The following is a 21,412-nucleotide window of genomic DNA, read 5'->3' as shown; positions in this document are numbered from 1 at the left end:
ATACCTGCAACTGAGGACAGACTATCAATATTATTACAATGCTGAGAATTTGGAATGCAAGATGGGGATGGTCTCTTCAGAGACACATGCGGGCCCAGCGTAGAGACCAAGAAAGGACTTTCTACAGCTTAGCAAGAGGTCATGTCCTGAAAAGGAAAGACAAGACCACCACATACAAGCTATTGCTGTGAAAACAGCATGTTCACAAGCGGCTGGATAGGAAGAGACACTATTTGCCTCCATTGCTGTCAAGAGCTCATAGTACTGCGGGGCAGAATAGCTTAGGCCAAAGAGCTTTCTCTTCTCCCTCACAATGTGTCTGGGGCTCTTTCTCCAACTAACAAGCAGGCGTGAAGCATGCACAGCACCACAACCCCTCTGAGCAGCTTCTCAGAGCAACCAGGAGCTGAACAAACAGCCCAGAGGAAAACAAAGGGATCGCTCATCTTTCATAAACGATCCCTCTGGGAAGAGGGTTGGGTGGAGCTCTCCGTATCAGGGGGTTCTCCATCCCCCAGCAATCAGAGCAGCCCTTCACACACAGACACACTAGATACCTGATAGTTGCTATCCATGCCAGCATCCAGGAGGACATGGACTACAGTTTTGTGACCGTTCCTAGCTGCCAAGTGCAGGGGAGTGTGTTTCTTGGTGTTGCAGCTTAAAAGATTGGGGTGAGCGTTCAAGAGCATCTTCACAACTTCCAGCCTGCCATAGAGCGCGGCCAGGTCCAGAGGAGTCTCAAACTTGTTATTGCGCATGGTGGGGTCGGTCAGCTCCTCCAGAAGGACCTTCACCACCTCTGTGTGGCCGTACTGCGCGGCGCAGTGCAGTGCCGTCTCGTTGTCGTTGTTCTGGGGGGGGTCACAAACACCAGCGGGTCAGAACGGGGGAGAACAGAGCTGCTCCGTGCCTCGCTCAAAACATTGAAGTTTAAATGCAAAAACAAGACAAAAAAAGCAGTCGGGAAACAGAGAGTCCAGTTTGAAACGGAGCCTGGAGCAACATTTTCACTGTCTCACCAGCCATTTACCAGGTACAGACATCCCCTCATGAACTCAACTGACCCACCCAGTAAAAGCTTCGGAAACATTCAGAACAATAAGCTTTGCTCAGCTATGGGAAATCTGCTCTGCGGGAAATAGGTGTTATACAGGGAATAGCCTGTTTTCAAAGCACTGAGGTCAAAAATCAAGGGACCATGCTGAAGTTTAAGGGATTGTCGAGCTGTATCTGGATTCCCATTAATTCACTAGCACTTGGGGAAAGCAGTCTTGTTATTTGTTGGCAGCATCCCACACTTCGGGGTGCCACGAAAATAAAAGGCTGCAACATACAACAGGCAAAGTGCAGCGTGAATTCTGTCTGCTGTAGCTTAATTGTCATCATTTTAGATTTAAACTTCAATCGTTTCGAATCCTACTCATCCTGGTTGTAACAGTCGTTCCACCTTTGCAATTCTGAAGCTCACAAGCTGGCTGGGTTAGAGAAACGGTGCATAAAGCTACATGCAGTTTGTGAATTGGAAAGCAGCACAATCAGATCACTCCACTAGCGAGCCCTTGTAGCCAAGGTCTCAGGTCAACTGAGGGAAGAGATGTCCAAGCGACAAGAGAACAACTCCAGAGTGAAAGTCGGATCCAATTAATGCATGCAGTATGTGTCAGGCTAAAAATCAGCAATGCAGAGCATTGAAAGACAAGCAAGCTAACACACTTCACTTGCAGGCGCAAAACAGGAACATCGTCAGATTTAAAAGAGCCTTTTCTCAAATTAAATTCACCTCAAGTTTCTAGTTTTACTACTGTGTGTTATTCACAGAGGGATTTCTGCTAAGGGACTTTAGAAACAAATACTTATCTAACAATTTGACCCAAATAACCTCAGTACAAACTGTTAATTTAACTTTAGCTGAAAGAACTGTGGTAGATTTTCTCATTTTAAGAACAGTTCTCATTAAAAGAAAAGAGAATGTACTTGTCTTGATGGAGTTCAGAGTACTACTTTGAAAACCAAATTTGATCAAAATACCTTCCTTTTCGCTTTGAGAGCACATGTGCTTTTTTGGATACCAGCTTGTAGGAGCAGTCAATATTTTGCACCGTTTCACAACCACGCTGCAGAACTTGCTCTGTTGTACAAGTACTTTAATCTTATTAAGGTGTTCGGTCATCCTGGGGATTCCAGGAGTCACGCATGCAAACTCCCCTTTGTTTTCATCTGGTACTTGCATCATTTTTCAGCCATGTGAAAAGCATAAGGGGAGCGAGGAGTTCTGGAGAGGCTCGCTGCAGCTTGTGTAAAAGCAAAGACTAAGGCAGCAGGAAGCAGCAACAGCCACGTGCAGAATGAGATATTCCAGAAGGAAAGGAAAGCACGGCAACGGTTAGCACAGAAGTTCAGAGTGAAACAAGAGGCTCGATACTTGGAGCGGCAGAGGCAGCCATGGTGAAGGAAGGCACATACAAGTGGACAGAAGTTACTGCAGAATAAAGAAGTCTGCACATAAAATACACATATGGAATGAAAAGAGGAGAGAATAGAGAACCACGGAGATTACACCTATCGATTAGCTCGAGTTGCTGATCTCAAGGCATTTAAAAGGTTGGTAAATCACATTATTCTTATTTGGCAAGGAAGGGAACCCAGGTATGAGTAAGCCCATGACATAGCCCATGACAAACCTCCCATAGCAGGAGGGAGGTTTGCTGCCAGTTTTTGCAGAAAGAGTAGATAACCCCTCTGGAGCAGCAGGTATCTACCAGAGAGCCATGGGGGGCACGCAGTGCTCATGCCACGCAGCCCTAGCTACTGGGGAGTTCCACTGCTGGGGCTGTTCCCCTCTCATCCCTCTGGCACAGAGAGCATATCCCTCAAGGGTGCTTTAAAGCACGCAGCAACTCTGAACTCCTGCCTGGCAGCTCAGAAATGGGAACACAGCATCCCTTAAAAATATAATTGTTGGAGACTTCCCCCATTTTCATTGCAATTTAGGCTAATTTTCCTGAAGCAGGTCAGGGCTCTGGCACTCGGCGTGAAAACCTCAGACTTTCCTCCTGCAACAGAGATCACCAAGTGAAAAACTCCCCTGAATCATTACAGCAAGTCTTTCCCCATCACAGACTGCATCCTGGAAACTCCCACTATTGCCTAAGTCTTTACTGCCTCCATTTTGGGAGCATTTCGAACAGCCAAAACACACTAGAGCCCTTCCAGGCAAGAGAGTTTGTCTCCCTTCCCTGCATCGACTCTCCAAGCACAAACCAAAGTGGAGCATGAACAACATGCATAAGCGCTCAGACATACATATTTATCGGAAAAGGAAAAAGAAAATTCCTTTCCAGCAGCCAGAAGGCTTATGGGTTCAAATTTCAAAACTGCTTCTTAGAAAAACAGAGCACTCAACAGGGCCCAGGGGCTGCATTGTTGCAGGAATTCTAGCATCCCCCTCCATTCACAGTTGGGAGCGAGAAGCTGGGCTCATACGATGCCCGCCTACAGACCACAAAACAGGGACACAAGGAGAAATGCCTCTGCTTTCATAGGGGCTCCATCAAGTTTTTCAACCCTGGTAACCAGGATCTACATGCCATAGCTCTTATGTGCCTCATCAGACACTGAAATGGAAAATCTACAGCCCCTTGAAGCGTGTCTGTCTGCATCGCTGTTCCTAGCACACCGTAACAGGGCTTCGATTGAACAAAGGGAGACTTGGTTTCAACAAGGGAAAGTTTTCTAACTTTCTAACCTGCAGAGGTTTGAACAGTTCAATAAACCACCAAGGGAGACTTATAGAGCTGTCCCTCTCTGCGGTTTTTTGAGAAGCTGCTAGTCAAACACTGGTCAGGAATGGTTTAGGTAGCTCTGATCCTGCCCCAGGCCTGGGGAAAGAGGCTACATGACCCTTCAGTCCCATCCAACCAATTTCTAAAATTCCTCTGTTGGATTTTTGCCAGTGTGTGCATGTCTAACCGAGGCTTGCCCTACTAAAAACCGGCTCTTTTGCTGCTCCAGTGGCACGTCTGATCCTAAAGGGATGAGGAGGGATGTCCGCTGGCATGCACTCCATAAAATTTCAGTCAAAGGCAGGCCAAAATGAAAGAGAGAAAAAAAGCCATTAAGCAAAACCCAAGCTTCACCAGGAGGTGACACACAAGGCACATCAGAACCTTGGGCACAAAGCAGGCCAGAAGAGTTGGCTGGAGCTGCCCGCTCAGTCGTACCATCTCCATCCCTCCTTTTGCAGCACACGATTTCCATCCGTATCCCACTCGGCACTGCCAGGAGCAGGGTAAGGACGAACAGGCCTCCTTCCTTCCTACAGGTGCCCAACAATGCCAAAGGCATTGCAGAGGAAAAATGATCCCCATATGTCCAACAAGCTTTCGGGAGCTCTGCGGGTGGCTTCGCTGCCCGGTTCGCTCGCAGACTCCAGATGGTAGGCTTCCACTGTTCTCCCATTTAGATTTACAGCACTTTAAACCCAATCTGCATGATTCATTTGCTTCCAATTAAAAAAGACAAAGGCAGTTTGTGCAGTGCACAAACCTGAACTATGTGACAGCTTTTTCCTACTTTGGCTCTGCTCAACTGGTTGGTTCCTTCCTACAGATTAAATAACCAAATTCGGGGTAGCAGGAGTTACTGGCGCGAAGCTGCTGCTCCATCTCTTAACTTTGCTTCTGCCATTTGCTTTTCAGAAGTCCTTCACGCCTGTAACAGACGTATTGCAGGGACCTCCTGTTGAACAGAAGATGTTGAAAAGAAAGGGGGACGAAAAGAAGCTGTTAACTATTTCTTTAACTTTTAGGAGAGCGAGAAGCTTCTGGCTTTCTTATCTCTTCCTCAATAGGATCTTAAATTGTAGTCCAACCTTCTATAAGTGCTTTCCCCCTTTTCTAAACATCCCAAAATGTTTGGAAAGATGAAACATCTCACTTCAATCATTTTTGTATGACATCCCATCCTCCATGGGAGCTGAGAAGCTGGAAGCACCAGCTAAGCAAGGACTCTTGCACTTCTCACCTGGACTTTTTGTGGTTCTCCCACCTGTAGCCAGGCTATTAAGAAAACATCAACATTTGCATGAGAGGTATGATTCCACATGCTTCTCATCAAAGCTGGTCAGAAACCACCGGAAAGCTGGTCAGAACTTGTGATGAACTTAACAGACTGTGCATAAATCATCTCTCTCTCCTTAAAACCACAGCAAAGATTTCTAAAACACCAGTCCTGTTCTTGAGAGCACTACAGCTATCTTGAAAACTGAACTGAGAGTTTAAAACAATGCACTTGTCAAAAATATAAAACCCAAAATAGAATACTTAAACAAAAATCCACAAGAAAGGGAGCTCAGTTTCATCTTTACCGTCCTTTCAACATTTTAATGCTGGAGTGAGTAGGATTTTACTCTGCTATTGACAATGCTTTAGAAAGCAGGCAGTCAAACTCCTCAACTGATACATTTCTACAGAAGATATTTGTTGCTGTAAAATTCCCATCTGGATTTTTGTAAAAATCACAAATATGGATGAGCTTCATGAAAATATTTTTGTGTTTGAAGAGATATATACACTGGAGTATTTCCTGAAACAGAAGTCTGCAAAACCAAACATAACTCCCAGCGGCCAGCAAGCTCAGGAATTTCAAACGTGTGTTTTTAAGGTATTGCAGATCAAGCAGAGTGAAAGTTTTTACTAAACTTTGGGAGACAGAAATCTGCCATGGATGGCTGGATCCAAAGTAATTGGCTGGAAGCAACTGTGGTGTGGTGGCTTACAGCAGAAGTATCTCATGATAAATCACCAGGCTATTATGCCATCGCTGGCCTGCATCTTCACTATAAATAAAAATGAAAAATGGTGTCTGAGAAAACACCACCAGGAACTTTTTATCTGCGCCCTCAATTGCTCAGCCTCAGTGCTGATGTCATGCCTTTTTGGAGCTCAAGAACAACTAAAAGCAAAAGAGGAGCAAAATAGGCAAGAAAACAGGAACAGAAGACTAGGGCTGAGGGTCAGACAACACAACAGACTTAACATCAAAAAAGAGAGACTGATGCAATAAGCAGGACACAAAGGACTTGGGAAGGGAGGCACGAACGTAACTGCCTTCCCTTCTCCACACCACCACCAGAAGAATTAACTGTCCATTCAAATGACAAATATGGCATTATGCATTTTGTAGGAGAAAAGGCATGAAAATTCACTCCAAACAGCCCACAGAAAATGCATCCACGTTTAAGCAGGAAAAAAAATTCCTTCTCTTTGCATTTATCAGCAACATTAGCACATGAAACAAAACCTAAAGCATTCTATTCAACATACCATTACCTTGTGGAAGTCATCCAGCCAAATCAAGCAAACTGACCATCACCGTGAGTCCTACAAGGCTAAGCAATGAAGGAGCCCCCAGGAAAGTAAGGAAGAGCTTCCCTTAAAATATGTCTCTATAACTGCTTTGAAGAAAGAAACCCACAGTAAATAAATGGTCGCACTTGACTTTTCCCCAAGCAGCTGCAAACGGAACAGGCATGATTGCACCTGGATGACATTGCACCTGGAAGCACGCGAGTGCAGCTTGGAGTAATGATGCAGTGAAATGCTGACAGCAAAGTACACACCTTGGCATTGATATATGGGTCAAAGGGGCCGTACTTTTTGAGTTCTTTGATCTCAAGAGCATTCTACAAAAAGGAAGAGGAAAAAGAAAAAAAAAATGTGATAATGAAATGGGTGAGATATAGCAACAAAGCAATGGGTGACTCCCAAGGGGTGGAAATGACAGAACACAGCATCTTGTTCCAGTCAAAGCTATTAACAGCAGAAGCCATTCCAGCTGTGATTCCTGTAACTCGAACCACTGTGCATTTCATTTACAAGACTCCGAACACAAGCAGCACAGGCTACTCGGCTGACTTTTCTCGTTTAAAAAGGTTCCTACTAAACAGACGTTAATGAAACATTACCTGGAAGGATTACACTAAGCTTTTAATCTTCTGCAAAGGTTTCCCCTACACCTGTCCTACTCAGAGCAGGGCAGTTTACACTCGGGGCCCTGTCAATTCTTATCAGATTGATTGTAAACAACTAGCTGCACTTCTCCAATCTATTTAAACAGACTGAACGCCTGCAGCTGTGCCTGAAGACATTATTAAGCACAGCCTCAAACTGGAAAACTATCAAGAAAGGCATTAAAACACACACTCAGTTATTTCTGCTCAATCGAGGGGTGGTAGTGAATAGCATTGCCACCACGTTTTTCATTTCATAATGCTTTGAAAGCACCCGTTTAGTCTTGGAGCAGCCTCGTGCATCAAGTCAGCAGCCTCACACCGAGGAACAGAAAGCTTAAGCACGGCACTTGGGTCCCCACAAAGAATGTCCGGAAGCGGGATTAGGACTCCTAAACCAACTCCGAAGGCAGTTTGCTCCTCAGCTTCTGAAAAGTACACACAGCAGGTCAAAATTAAACAGCAGAAACTCACAGTTCCCAGCTGCTCATCTTGACTTTGACAGATTTTGCTAAACTTGAGTCATGAGTATCTGACCTACTTGTGAATGAACTTCTGGATGAAGACACGTTTTTAGCCTTGTGGTACTAAGGCAGACAAACTTTTGGCTTATTCCTCTTCTCCTGGATGAAAACCCGAGTGGTTCAGGAGTTGATTCACAGGGATATTAGATATTCCTGCTTCAGGGACAGGACAACCAAGGACTATTGTAGCTTTAACCATCTGATTTGGGTCTGTTACTGCACGTCTGCCCAAGCTCCCTCAGCCATCAGTGGTTCAGTAACACTGCTCAGTTGGCCTCACTCACTACACCAGTTCCCTCATCCAAAACTCTCAAGCAAAAGAAATATTTGGGTCTTCCAGCAGTAGCATTTCAGAGGTTCCCTGGAATTGTAAGATACCTGCTGACTTGCATGGGCAAGTTACACAGGAGCCAGCCCTCCAAGGTGGACATGGCAGCCGCTGCACAGAATAGCTGTCACGGACAAATCAATCCCTGGGCATCCTACTCCAAAAACTATCATCTTGACAAAGGGAAGAAATCCACCAGATTTTTTTTTTCTTGCCTGATTGAGAAAATAATTCTTTAAGATCAAGCTAGGGATTTATCTGGAGGCAAGTACGGCTAAAATTATCTTAGAACTGACCAATTAGTTAACTGGAGCAAGTGCTAGAGACAAGCCAGGAGAGTAGCTAAGAGAGCATGGCCAAACAAAGACTAAACAAAGCTGTTTTGCTTAGTTCCCAAAGAAGGGAGCCAATGCATCCTTTGACAGAACTAGAAACCTTCTCAGCTATACAGCAACTGAAAGGAAAAACTATGGGTTAGTTTTGGAAGCTCAGTATGAAAGCAGGAGACCACTTCCTAGGTGTTGAGTGGGTCTCGTATTTATGTATCTCTATAAACATGTACACCTTACTCATTCAACCACTAACTCAGAACTGGAGGTATTGCTTTAGGCGGTGCCCTTCTTATCCCATCTGCAAGTATGACTTTATAACCACTGCTACTAGTTTGGGAAGGGTCAGGAGTCAGCTGAAGTAGTCCCTCTCCATCCACTACTCAACAATATATTACAGAAAAATACGCAGACCTGCTCATTCACTTTAGTATGTGAAGGTCCCTGGTGAATGAGGAGCTTCACTATGTCTGCATCTCCTTTCCAAGCTGCCAGGTGAAGAGGGTAACAGCCTTTACAGTCTGCTACGTTGGTCAGCGCGTCGTTCCTCAGCAGAACTTCCACAACATCCCTGCAAGAGAAGGAAACTCAAGTCCATGAGATACTCAGTCCTTGTTCCACAGCATACATTCTGCTGTAAAGTATTTTACAAAAAGTTCATCTGAACAGGAGTATTTCAGAGATCCTCTTGAAATGTGATTTTAAAGCTTTCCTATTCAATGCTGCCCAAGGGAAAAAAGTAAAAATCAAAGACTGCTGAGATGAGCTCAGGAAAGATCTCTGTTACCTTCATACTAATGTAGCTGAATAGGGACTTGAAGTCATCCACAAGCCACTCTGGTGAAAAGTGAATTGCACCAGCACAATGAAGATGAATAAATATTTAAACTCTATTCAATTTCTCAATACCTTAAGTAGCAATGAACAATATAAGATTTACCTTGCTGAAGAGTGGAGTTACTTGAAAATATAATATGCACGAAAATGAGTTTTAAGTGGTGCAGGCACAGCAACACATTGGACACCAGACAGACTGCAGAGGACTGTTACTGGAGAAGCCACCTTTAATATGTTGTTATCTCTTATCCAAATTGCTTATTATAAATAAAAGGGCGGTTGAAGATCTCAGTGTTTTGACCAATTTTTAAAGAGACATTTGACCATACTGTGCAGCAGCCAGTGCCTCTCTAGCTTCGCTGCACTGATGTTCTTCACTGCTTGTCCTGAAGATGGTGTAGTGTTGCACCATCACCACATTTTCAGTGGAAACAGCATTAGACTGGTGAATGAATTACACAGAAACAGTGGCTTGTAGAGCACATAGTATCCCCTGTGATCAAAGGCATTATAAGATGACTCACTTATGACCATTCAAAGCAGCATGGTGCAGTGGAGTGTATCCAGTACTGTCAACGCAGTTCACATTTGGCCCTCTCCAGATGCTGCAAGACAGAAAACGTACATGGAACACTTAGGCTTACACCGAACAGACGGACAGCTGGCAAGGACAAGTTTCAGCAGAATTCTCACCCCACGTTGGTTATCTGGAAGCAAACCAGTGGCTGGACAGCTGTGGTTAAGAACAGTAGTACAGAGAACAGAGGGCACAGCACCGTGTCGAGCAGAGGGGTTAGTGTCACAAAGCACACGGCCGGTACAGGGATCCGCTACTCGACGCTTTATCAGACCATCCTGGTTTTAAACCAGAGCTCCCACGTTTTCCTGCTACCAGACATCTTTCAGCCATACTTATGCTTGCCAAAAAAGCATCTTCAGTGGAACATGTGCCTATTAAAGTTAACCACAAGAGACAGTAACCCATCAACCCACCACTAATTCACGCCCCTCTGAAGAATTTTGATGGGTCTGGGAAACCCTCTTCCCTCCATGCCAAGAGTCACTAGGGATGTAACTCAAAGACTGTGGGATACAGAGCCTGCTCTTGGTCACCAGTGTGATTCCACATTGATTTCATACTGTCCAAAAATCGTTTCCATCTGACAGCTGCTGGCAGTCTATATGAAAGAGTAGGTGGTCTCAGAGCACTTCTGAGAATACTGTTAACTTCCCTCCCTTGTTCAACAACAACAAAAAATTGAACACCAAGGATTTAAAGATTAACCTTACAGAGGATTAATCTTCCCTCTAACCCCTGCAAGGTGTCCTATTTACAACAGTGAAGAAATGTATGTTCAAGAAGCTGGCGCTGCTCGAGCTTGCTGTTACAGGAGTTTGGTTTCCATTGCCACCCCTCACCCTCTCCCAGAAAGGACACATGGACTCAAATCAATATGTTCCTATAAGCAAACTGAAACCCTTCACCCTTCCTAAAGACAGTCCTCTCCGTTACAAAACCATCATTCCTTGTACACTGGCCTGTTTTAAACTTAATACTTTTGAGAATTAGAGGATTTGTTACAAGCCTAGACAATCACGCTTTTCCTAACAGTACATTTTCCTGCTTTGTTTCCTTTAACTAGGGCTAGAACTTAAACAGCACTTTCTAATCCTCAATTTAATTGGTTTAAAATAAAGTCAACTGTTGCTTTTTATGAAGCAGGCCTTTCCTGACCATTTCATTTCCTCCCCAGCATGGAATCGCTGCGACTCATCGGATGATACCCAGGCACTCCGAGCAGTAACTAGGTTTTCTAAAATAATAGTCGTTACTAGAGGGCTCCTAGCCAGAAAAAAAACTCTATACCATGGTGCGTAAAAGCAGCAGGAAAGGCACCAAACCAACAGGAATCTTGTGCAGACCAAGTGGAAATTCAGAAGTAAACTCAGGAGCACTCAAACACGTTTCAGGTGGGACTCGGGAGCACATTCTGAAATGGAAAGTCTCTCCCCTCCAACTGATTCCTGATCTGGCAGAGCACTGTAAAAGGCTTCGCAGTCCTGAGACAGACACGAGCTCCACTAGAGGAGAGGCAGCTAAGGGGAAACTTCATCCAAGAGGACAGGGAAGTAAGCCACAAAATCCAATTTGCAAAGGATCAGAAGGCTTCTCCAGAGGCATTCCCACACACCACACCATCCCACACTCGCTCCAGAAGCAAATGGCAAACCTATATGTGCATGTAACATATTTCGAGTGCTACTGACATCATTTTCAGGATGACGGCTTAAAGTACATCCAGAAGGTACATGAGACACCAAAAAAAAAAAAAAAAAAAATCGGATTGAGTCCAGGAGGTGCCCTACTCCATCCAGCTGCAACAGCCCTGAAGCATGAAGGGGACCTGAGTAATTCTCAGGCTCTGGTTTATTTCTGGCAGTGGGCTCGCGCAGTGTGGTTGCCCAAATAATTTATTGCTGGATTTAAAGTGGCAATTAATGGTTAAAACTAGTGCCAGAAAGACTCGCGTGTAGTCTGGAGCCGTCACCGACGCTGCACACGTGCATCCCCGCGCACGGGCTGCTAACCAGACCGAAGCCAGGGCGTTCAGTGGTTTCACATATTGATCAGAGCTGGGTTTTGATGCTGAGCTCAAAAAGCTTCAGGGTGTACGTACGAAAAACCAGCAGAATTCAATACAAGTATTTCTTTCAGCTGAAGTTACGAAGTAAGGAAAACCAAGGTTAGTGGTGTAATGGGTGTAAACCAAGTCACTTGCTCAAAGTGATCCACCCAGCCGGCAGCAGGAGTGGGCAGGGGAGCCTGGGACATCCGTTCCCATCGGAGCACGGTCTCCCTGTCAGAAACTTCCTTAGAAATTCTAGTTTATGCTTTAAGAGTAAAACGCAAAGTTCACTCAAAGGTCTCAGAGGAGGAGAACACTTGAAGTCCAGGACAGAGCTGGTTCAACAGCAAGCGCTGGAATATTGCGGAAGTCAACTGTCAGAATTTTAAGATATTTTAAAAAATAAAAATAAAAAAAATCTGCTGTGTCCTTTCCTCCCCCTTGCCCTTTTATTCTTGCAAATAAAGGAAGCTTTTATCAAAGAAAGGTCAAATCACCCAGAAGTTCAGACTGAAAGCATCCAAGAAGAGAACTATTTATATTTAGATGTGAGGACTGCAGTGAAGTATATCAATCTCTTTCCTCCTCTTCCTCTCCAGTTCCGCTAGGAAGGGCACACAGTTCTCCTGAGTTAACAGAAACCAAATTTTTCATCCCATTTTTATTTATGCAATGCATAGCATTAAAGCGACAGACTAAGACAAGATCCCGAGCTTCTCCTGTTAAACACAGGAAAATAACTCCACTATGGTCTGTGGAAACTAGGAGCTGGAAAGCCACCAGCATGGGAATGTGACTCTGAAAGCTACTGCAGTTCCTGCGGAGCACTATTTGCAGTGCCTGGTGCATCTCATCTGAGTGACATCTCAGGTGTTATCTGTAGGAACCGGGGCAAAAATACCAGAAACTTTAATCTAAAATTTAGGAAAATTCCTTCAGACCACTTTGGGGAAGAGGTGGGTGCTCTGGAATTAAAATGAGATCTTTTGAGGTGAGGAGTTTGTCAGGTCTTTTCAGGCCAGACATGGACACTTGAAGATGTTTAAGTCAAGAGGAACAACTCCACAAGACTTGGAGATGTCAGGCTCGGGGGTACACGGAGCCCTGCTCAGCCAGTCCCCCTTTGGGAACTCTTGTCAGGAATATCATCTAACACCTCTTGGTTCGGCCCAGCGCGAGCACATTTCCCAACCCTGAGAACAATAACCATTATACATTAAAAATTAAGTAAGTTTTCTGGAGATGCTGCAGGAAAATCAGGAGCCTGCAGCAGCCGGGCAGGCTCAGTCCCTTTCGGAGAGGTTTCCCCTCCAAGTCACTAACCTCCCGCTCAGATGCTCACGTCAAGGCCAGGATCCACATCTCCACCTAGAATACACCACCTCCGACGGCTTGCAGATGAGAACCAAAACGAGAAAGAGATGAGCACTCATTTATGGCGCCGTGAGACCGTGCAGCGGCAAAGCCTGAATCATTTCCTCTTCACCATGCCTACTTACAGACCTGCTGCCCTGATTTTACAAGGCAGAGGGGAAGCAATTCCAAACAGGGCAGTATAAACGTTGCCTTCGGCAAAAATAGACAAGATAGAACAAAACGCAGGAAATCCTAACGCCAGACCGCTGCGATTCTTCCAGCCAGAGTGTAGACAACGACTCTGGAAGCCATGAGGGCTTTACTCCCCGCTGTGCTACGTAGCCTCGGGAAAAGCTCTGCTTCCAGACCTCAGTCTTCCCATCTGTAAAATGGAAATATGGTCCTGAGAGAAGCAGAATATAAAGTCAAGTACTATCTATGTACAGTGTGATTTGGGGCTGTTTCTGATTAAAGACAAAACCAGATCCCAGCACAGGAAGGAGAACGTTGTAAATACAAGTCTCCAATAAAGCTCGGAGAGGGTCTGGAGCCAATTTGACTACCACTGCTGTTTGCTTTCTTTTCTCCCCCAAATCCCCCAAAACTCTTCAAAGAAGGGGTTTGCTTTTACATTAGCAGTCCCCGTCATGGAAGCAAACTTCTCAAAGGATTACCTAGATTTCACCTCCCTTTTGCTGCACCAGGGTAGTATTTTAACAATGTTTCTGATGGATCTGTTCAAGGCAATTAAGACTGAACGTTAAGGACATAAGAGAATGTCTGAAATTTGCAAAATCTGCTCTGCTTAAACAAATTCTTGCGCTCAGTTTTCTCTTGCTCTGTCATTCAGCAAGTGCTGTAGCCTTTTAAATAAAGCTTCCTGTTTGTAAAAATTGCTGAATAAAGCACATGGCTTTAGGTCACGATAAAACCCAGTAGTTCCTTTAAACAAGACCATATTTGTCCTCTTGCTTTTCTATTTATTTCTTCCTGACTGTAGTAACTTTATTCACCAAATATTCACTGGGGCAGTGGGCTAGAGCAAAGGCCAAGGCACCTAAAGAACACCCCAGGGTTTTCAAGTCAAAGGATGAGTGTCAGGGCTGATTTATAGTCTCACTTATCTGGATTACAGAAGCACCTGGAGACTTCAGGGACCCGTACTCCTCCTTGTCCAGAACAGACAGCAAAGACCATTGCTACTATTTTCCAAGGGCATGTAGTGATAGGACAAGAAATGTTTCACTCAGAGGGTGGTGAGGCACTGGAACACGTTGCCCAGAGAAGCTGTGGCTGCCCCATCCCTGGAAGTGTCCAAGGCCAGGTTGGATGAGACTTTGGGCAACCTGGTGTAGTGGAGGGTGTCCCTGCCCATGGCAGGGGGGTTGGAACTAGGTGATCTTTGAGGTCCCTTCCAACTCAAACCATTCTGTGATTCTATGATTCTACTCCCATATATTTCCATACTCAATACCATTCCAGTGCTATCACTGCTTCAGTTACAAGAAACCAGTGCACAAGAGTGGCTCAGCCCACGGTCACAAAGGAAGTTTGAAGTAGCAGAGAACTGGTCCCAGATGTTTGTAGACTTGGTTCAATGCCTTAGGGACAAAGCGTCACGAGGGCAGCTGAGGCTGGAGGCAGATTAACTCCCAGGCCACTGCCCGGAGGACATCACAAGCAGGTCAACACACACATCTCAGCTATTAACATCCACACAACTGCTGATTCTTGCGACGCAAACGCAACCCTCTGTTGGTATTTCCTGCTTATAGACTCGTAACACAAACAACCCAAATGCTTTGTGCAAGATTTAGCTTTAGAAAGCACACTGAATTTTTTCCGAAGAGCAAGACAGGCAGCGCTACGCCCATCCCACCGATGGGAAGGGGCACGGCGTGGTAGGGCTCAAACGGAGCTGCGACCCCTTTCCCTGCGTGCCTCAATGACCAGATAATACAACAGCCTTTCCAAAAATAAACTGCTGATGCAAGGCTGGAGAAGATTAAAGCAGAGTATTCCTGGGGCAGGGGAGAACGTGGCGAGATCCCAAGCAATACTTTCTCAGCCCCTCTTGGCAGGCTCCAGGGAAGACCGCGAAGAGCAACCCGGTTAGGTTCCAGCTATCGCAGAGGCTGCAAAGGAGGCCAAAGCGGTCATCTTTGGCTTCTACGCTCCTCAACTTCTTTGTCAAGATTTTTCTTTGCTATAAAAAAAAAAAGTAGTCAGTTGGGATGATTGCTCCCACCCAAAACTCCTTGGCTGCCCTCTTCCTATAGTCGTCTACACTATCATCCTCTTAAGCCTTCCACATCCCCCTTTTCTCTCTGTTCAGCAGATTCCTTCCAAACTTGACTGTCCCACACCCAACAAACCGAGGAATGTACACAATCTATGCATCTGTTTCATCTGTTCTGCTCAGGCCTAAAGAGTTTGTAGAGCACCTAGCTCAAGGGGAGCTTAATTTTGACTGCCACTTTCAGCTTATTGTAGAACACCTGCCAAAAAAAAACCCCAACAGTACTTTCTGCCCTCGTTAGTATTTTCCACCAACTGCAGCAGAGTTAGCTCTAAAAGCACAATATTTAAGAGCTTGGCATTGTCATTTTGCAGCTCTAGTATCTTATCAGTTGCAAAAACAAATTCAGACATACTATAGAAAATGTGGGTGGCCATTTAATATAAAGGATAATTATATAATGCTTTGCAGAGAATCCAGGCATTTTAAACACATGCAGAAGGCTCACTTCACATTCCAGTCCTACGCAGGAAGCATTTGCTGTATATAAAATTATCTCACTAACATTACTGCCTCCATTTTTCTATTGGGAAAAAAATAAAACACAAAAATATAAAAATAGATACAAAATAAAACACATTTAGCACTTTAAACATGATAATGTAGCCAAGCCAAACACAATAATTACCCTTTTACCTGATGTAGAAGAGCTCTGTTAAGGGCCAAGGGGAGAGGTACAGACTGTTTTGGTTGGATTTTTTATTTCAGTTTGGTTGTTTTGGGGTTTTTTTTGCATCAATTCAGAACAAAATTCTCTTCTAGACTGACAAGGCTAAAATGAAGCTTCATATGCTTAAATGAAAGGGAAGAAGCTGAATGACCTGAGCTAATACTACACGTGCTTCTCAAGTGCCCCCAGACTTAGGAAAAACAGATGGAAGAAGAACTGTCAGCAGGGATGCTATCCATAGATTGTACAGCCTGCAAGACCTCCGGAGAGCTGAAGCTCTCGACCAGCTTTTCACACTGAAAGAAGCAGAGAAGTTAGAGCAGCATGGATTCACAAAACTGTCGGAAGAAGTGAGGAAAAATCCTTCACACTGCAAGCAGGTAAGGTACATTGATAAATCTTGATGGCAAAATGAATCGGAAAAGGATTACAGAGCTTGAACCATTATGGGTAAATGAAAGAGCAGATGTGGATTTACAGGGCTGTCAGCCCTCCGACCACAGGCATTGTGTACAGACAACCCAAAAGGTGAAACGCTGAGCGTGTCGTCTCAAACCAGCTATGAGATATTACTGCTCACGTTTCCTCCTGCTGGAACTCACCCAGTCCTCACCGCTGTGCTTAAAAATCTAAAATTGAAAGAACCAATAAGATCACTGACTCCACGCACAAGGATTAACACACCGAAGAGTACAGCACTGCCCAGCTGCTACAGCATCAGCACAGATTCACACGCTGCTTTTAATACCTCTCCCTTCCAGAAAGCACCTGTGATATGTGAAAAATCACCACTGAAATGCCGCTAGTTCTGGGCTGCAAAGCAGAAATTTCCCTGGCAATTAACAGACTGGAGCAGGAAAGCAACACCTATAAGGAAAGAACATTAGGATCATAAACATCTGTGCAAAGCATCTAGTTTTCAAACATGAAAAGAACAAAACCGCCCGAGCAGACAAATTGATCCTACTGGGATTTGAACACACCATTCCAGGAAATCTGGATACTTGAGACATGGTGCACAGGTTAAAGTCAGTTACGGGGCACACGCATTAAACGTGCGGCTGCTTAGACTGCTCCATCTAGGCAGAGGAGACTGGTGAGCATCATTCCTAAGCCAACAAGGCATGCTAACTCCAGGCTCCTTCCACGACAGGAGAAGTTTGTCACCGTCTCTGCAGAGAAGACCCTGAACGTGGGGATGACTCCCTTCTTGCAACCAGCGGAAGCCTCGGTCTCACGGATGGGATTAATGTTGTGTCAGCCCACGCCAAGCGGGACTACACGGGAGAGGTAACCAAGCTATTTTCAGAGATCCGCAAGGCAGCAATATGAGACCTTCTTCTCTCTGATCTTCCACAGGGTCGGAAAATACCTTCTTTCCTTACAGAAATGTAGGCTTACACCAGACAGAGCTGAGTCAGGCAGTCCATCTATCAAGGAACGACAATCGCGCTTCCAATTAGAGCAAACAGGTGAAGACATGCAGCATATACATCGCAAAGAATAATTCTGTGTCTGCTGGAGGTGCTTTTCCCCACTCTAACTGCAGGCAGCTATTTCCAGAAAATTCCTTTCAAGAGCACGAAAAGGAATACAGTTTCCCAGCGCATGCATTTCCTTGCACAAATACCTAACGAATCTTGAAAAGGAAACTCGTGGAAGCCTGCTGAAAGCATTATGCGGCAGCACAAAAAGATCTCCTTCAACAGGTAGTGTCCTCACCTGAGAGCAACTTCCAGATTTATGGACATGTTCATGGGGAGAATTTGTTTATTTTGCAGCTGCATTTGCGTATCAAGTAAGTTTTATGGGCGTAGTAAGTGTTTTCAACAGCTGTATCCACAAAACTCCCTCTAATTCTCACACGTCTCAGCTGGTTCTCCAGTAGGAAAGAGAGCGTGGCTGGAAGGAGAAACCACAGCACAACTCTGTAACATTACAATAAGAGAAAAATTGGGGATGAGTTTTTGCTAGAGTGACTTTTTGATCTCCTACATGCATCTGGATTTCTTTCCTTCCAAAATTTTGGCCAAAAGAAGTAGGTTTGGCACATGAGAAAAACAACTTCCTCTAGAGCAAAGCTGTCACATCGCCCAGTTTCCAGCGGCGGGATGCAGAGCTGAATTTTCCCAAGAGAGGAGAATCCGTGTGTTCATAAGGGGTTATGGTGGGAACATGCCTTTGACAAACACTGCAGAGGAAAAGCCACCTCCACCATGCACCCACCACGAACAACAGCATTTGGGGGATCACTGACCAAGTCCTGGAGGAGCCAGCGCAGCCGTTCGACTCCCAACACGTACGGCAGCATCCATCTGCGCGGAGACTCTTACGGGATTTTGGCCACCGTCCCGCTCGGGTCCTTTCCGCTTTTCTCCAGGGACCTCTTCAATCATGGCATAAGCGAGAAGGCAGTTCTGCTGCTGTTTAATTGGCATCTGCACCTCCCCCAAACCACTACACATATCCTACACATCGACTTGCTAATAACATCCAGCCACTCGGAGGAGCGGCTTAAAAGCATTTTTCTGAAATTCTCTTGGACTTTTTTTTTTGTTTGTTTCCCCTCTCCAAGTAGAAGGAGTGACTCCAGCAAACAAGTGACTCTTGGATGCCCACCATCACGCTGAAATCCTGCATATTTCCAACGCTGGGACACATTTAACCCACTGCAAAAAATCCAAAGACACTCTTTTCAATGCATCAGGAAGAGGAAGGCACAGGCTTTCACCTGGGGGAACTAGGGTACTCCCAATTTACCTTCTATCACATTTATCAGAGACACATGTAGACAACACACTGAACCACTCAAACAGTGAAACAATAGCCTATGGTTACGGCTAACATCATATTTAAGACTCACATTTATCCCTGCCCTTCCCTGCAGTAGAATACTTTGCACACTACTAAGCGTGCTAAACTGAGAAACCAAATACACAGGACAGACAGATTAAAAGACTTAATCCTATTGCACTGAATGAAATACTTCTGGAAGGGATGTGTTAATACCTGCAAGACAGAGCTGATGGTAAGCACAGCTGAAAAAGCAGCTACTGGGCGACACTGATGCCACGTAAAGTCTGAGCAGCAAGACAAACCTTTGGCTGTTTCAAGTCCCAGCACACCTTCCCTTTCCTCTACAGCATCACGACTGGGATGAGAAGCTTCAAGCCATTCTGTCTCAAAAGCCTCAGGACTTACTCTTCTGCACTTGCCAATGCCAACTTTGCACGAGCCACACGAGTTAGAGCTAAATATTAAGAGGATGAAGCCCAACTCTTTCCCTATATCCCACCAGATAAATTAAAACCAAAGACAGTTTAACAAGATAAATTTTCCTTAGGCCATAGGGTCACAAGCTCAAGAACATGTCGTCAGAATGGATGGGGAAGAGTGGGGACCTTAACAAGGGCAGGACATGTGAAAATGACCCAGCTGACATTGCCCAACACCACAACTCACTGAGAGCTGCCCAGCTCAGACACTTGCTCTCAAGGTACCCAGCAGCGAAGGCAGAGCTACTGGCAAGGGATTCAGGGAAAACGTTCAGACTCAGTCCCACTTTCTGGCTGACACACCGCGGCAGTCAGACACCACGCCTGGCCCTCTGCACAGGCACAGTATGAGACCCCAAGCTCCCAGCCCTCGAGTGCTTCTGCTTTGCCAGCTCGTTTTCCAGCGTGAGGCAGTAGTGACGAGCAGAGGTTGCTCACAGCTGCAGCCTCAGCCCAACGCCAACAGACAGCTCAGCCAGCGCAAGGTTAACGGCGAGCTGTGGAAAAGCCAGCATTTCAACCAGCAGAGCAATGCCACGCAGCAACTCGGCCTCTAATGGCCAAACTGTTCCTTCTCTTGATGAAGAGAGCAGAACTGCTCGCTACCGAGATGCGACGACTGGAAACCTGCACCAGTTTTCAAAGTGACAGCCACGCTTTGAAGGATCAGTTCAGCAACTAGAAGAGGCAAAAGGTAAGCTCATCTATTTCTCTCAAAACCAGCCTACCACCTCCCACTCCTCATTTCCAGGAGGTGGTTGTTTTAGGTTGATGCAAGAACTACGACATCCACACGTTTAACCCCTGGGTTTGCAGGTTCACACCACAAAGGAACAAGATAGGGTCGGCATCGCTAATAGAAAAGCATCCATCCAAGCTAAAGTGCTCCACTAGGAAGAGGGCAGCCCTACCCTTACAGATGGCTCCTGGCAGTGGAAATGCATTTCTTTAAACTTAATGTATGGTGGGGGGTGACAGTGGGCTCCGTCACCTGCATTATGCACCGGGAGACAGAAAGGATGGGTCACGCGTGCATGTTACACTACATCCCAGAATGTCTCCGAGCAGGAGGCAAAATAAATAGCTGCAGGAGAGGAAAAAAAACAGGTCTGGTTTGAGTGCATATGCTGCCCTTTATTCTTAAAAGCATTACAGACACTGGTTCTGCAATCTGCTCCCATTACGGGAGCGTTTCCAGCTGATTACATGCAATGGAGCAGAGTTCACATACGACACGGGCTCTGCGCACTGGCACGGGCTACAGGGGTCAGATCTAAACAAAGCTTTTCTGAAAGAAGTGCAAAAAATTCAATAATCAAGACAGGGAAAGCCAAGCAGTGTCTCCAGGGGAGAATGGCCTTCGGTTTCTGCCGTGTACGGTGTCAGGAGCATCCCCTTCTTCAAGGCCCGGTTGGATGAGGCCCTGAGCAACCTGATCTAGTTGGAGATATCCCTGTTCCTTGCAGGGGGGTTGGACTAGATGACCTTTGAAGGTCCCTTCCAGCCCTAACGATTCTATGATTCTATACATGGCCCAAAAGCAGCATGTTGGTAGGGGAAGAGAAGGGAAAATGGGAAGGTAACATCAAAATGGCATTGCCCACAGGTCCTTCACATTTTCAGCTCACGAACACCACCGTGCCTCGCAACTTTGGCACGTAGCCCAACTGAAGACAAAACTCAGAAGAGATGGGGGGATTTCAGAAGAAGAGAGAAGGAAAAATGCTCACTGGAGTCTTTTTAAAAAGAGAGTTTGCATTTAGCTTCTAACGCACATAACTATGCAAGATGCAGTCTCCACCAGCACCTTAAGAGCAGTATTCTCAAACTGGAGAGCCTGGGTTTGTCAGGGGGCAAACCTTGACCACCCAAGACATGGATGCAGGATTTTACATGAAGCACTGAAGTTGAAACCGCTGCCTTGCTTCTTCTAGGCAGGGAAGCTGATCTCTAAGAGAGGGCAGAAACTGAACATTTGCAAAATGCTTACAAACCTCTTAATGAGAATTACTAAATACCAATTTCACAGTGAATTCTCCTCTTTTGCATCTGACTAGGTGAGGTTTTGAGGAATACAAGCAAAAGGAAGCAAAACATTCCTGCAGAAATTCAATAAACTGAGCAGCATTATGAAAGTCATATAAAACAGCCTGGA

General features: G+C 45.3%; 1 protein-coding gene across 3 annotated transcripts in view; it reads right to left on the bottom strand.

Moving 5' to 3' along the window:
* Window positions 1-21,412, bottom strand: part of ANKS1A (ankyrin repeat and sterile alpha motif domain containing 1A) — a 102,964-nt gene that overhangs the window by 65,841 nt on the left and 15,711 nt on the right. For 2 of the 3 annotated variants that reach the window (XM_086627411.1, XM_086627412.1), the window contains exons 2-5: window positions 9,555-9,635; window positions 8,608-8,764; window positions 6,623-6,685; window positions 558-854 (exon numbers count right to left, since the gene is read on the bottom strand). In XM_086627411.1, the coding sequence (XP_086483537.1) occupies window positions 558-854; window positions 6,623-6,685; window positions 8,608-8,764; window positions 9,555-9,635 (598 nt within the window). The remainder of the gene's footprint in view (window positions 1-557; window positions 855-6,622; window positions 6,686-8,607; window positions 8,765-9,554; window positions 9,636-21,412) is intronic. The other variant, XM_086627413.1, reaches the window with a different exon arrangement.

This window comes from Tauraco erythrolophus, chromosome 27 (assembly GCF_009769465.1).
Source record: "Tauraco erythrolophus isolate bTauEry1 chromosome 27, bTauEry1.pri, whole genome shotgun sequence".
Lineage (NCBI taxonomy): Eukaryota > Metazoa > Chordata > Aves > Musophagiformes > Musophagidae > Tauraco > Tauraco erythrolophus.
This window is presented reverse-complemented; position numbering and strand designations above follow the sequence as displayed.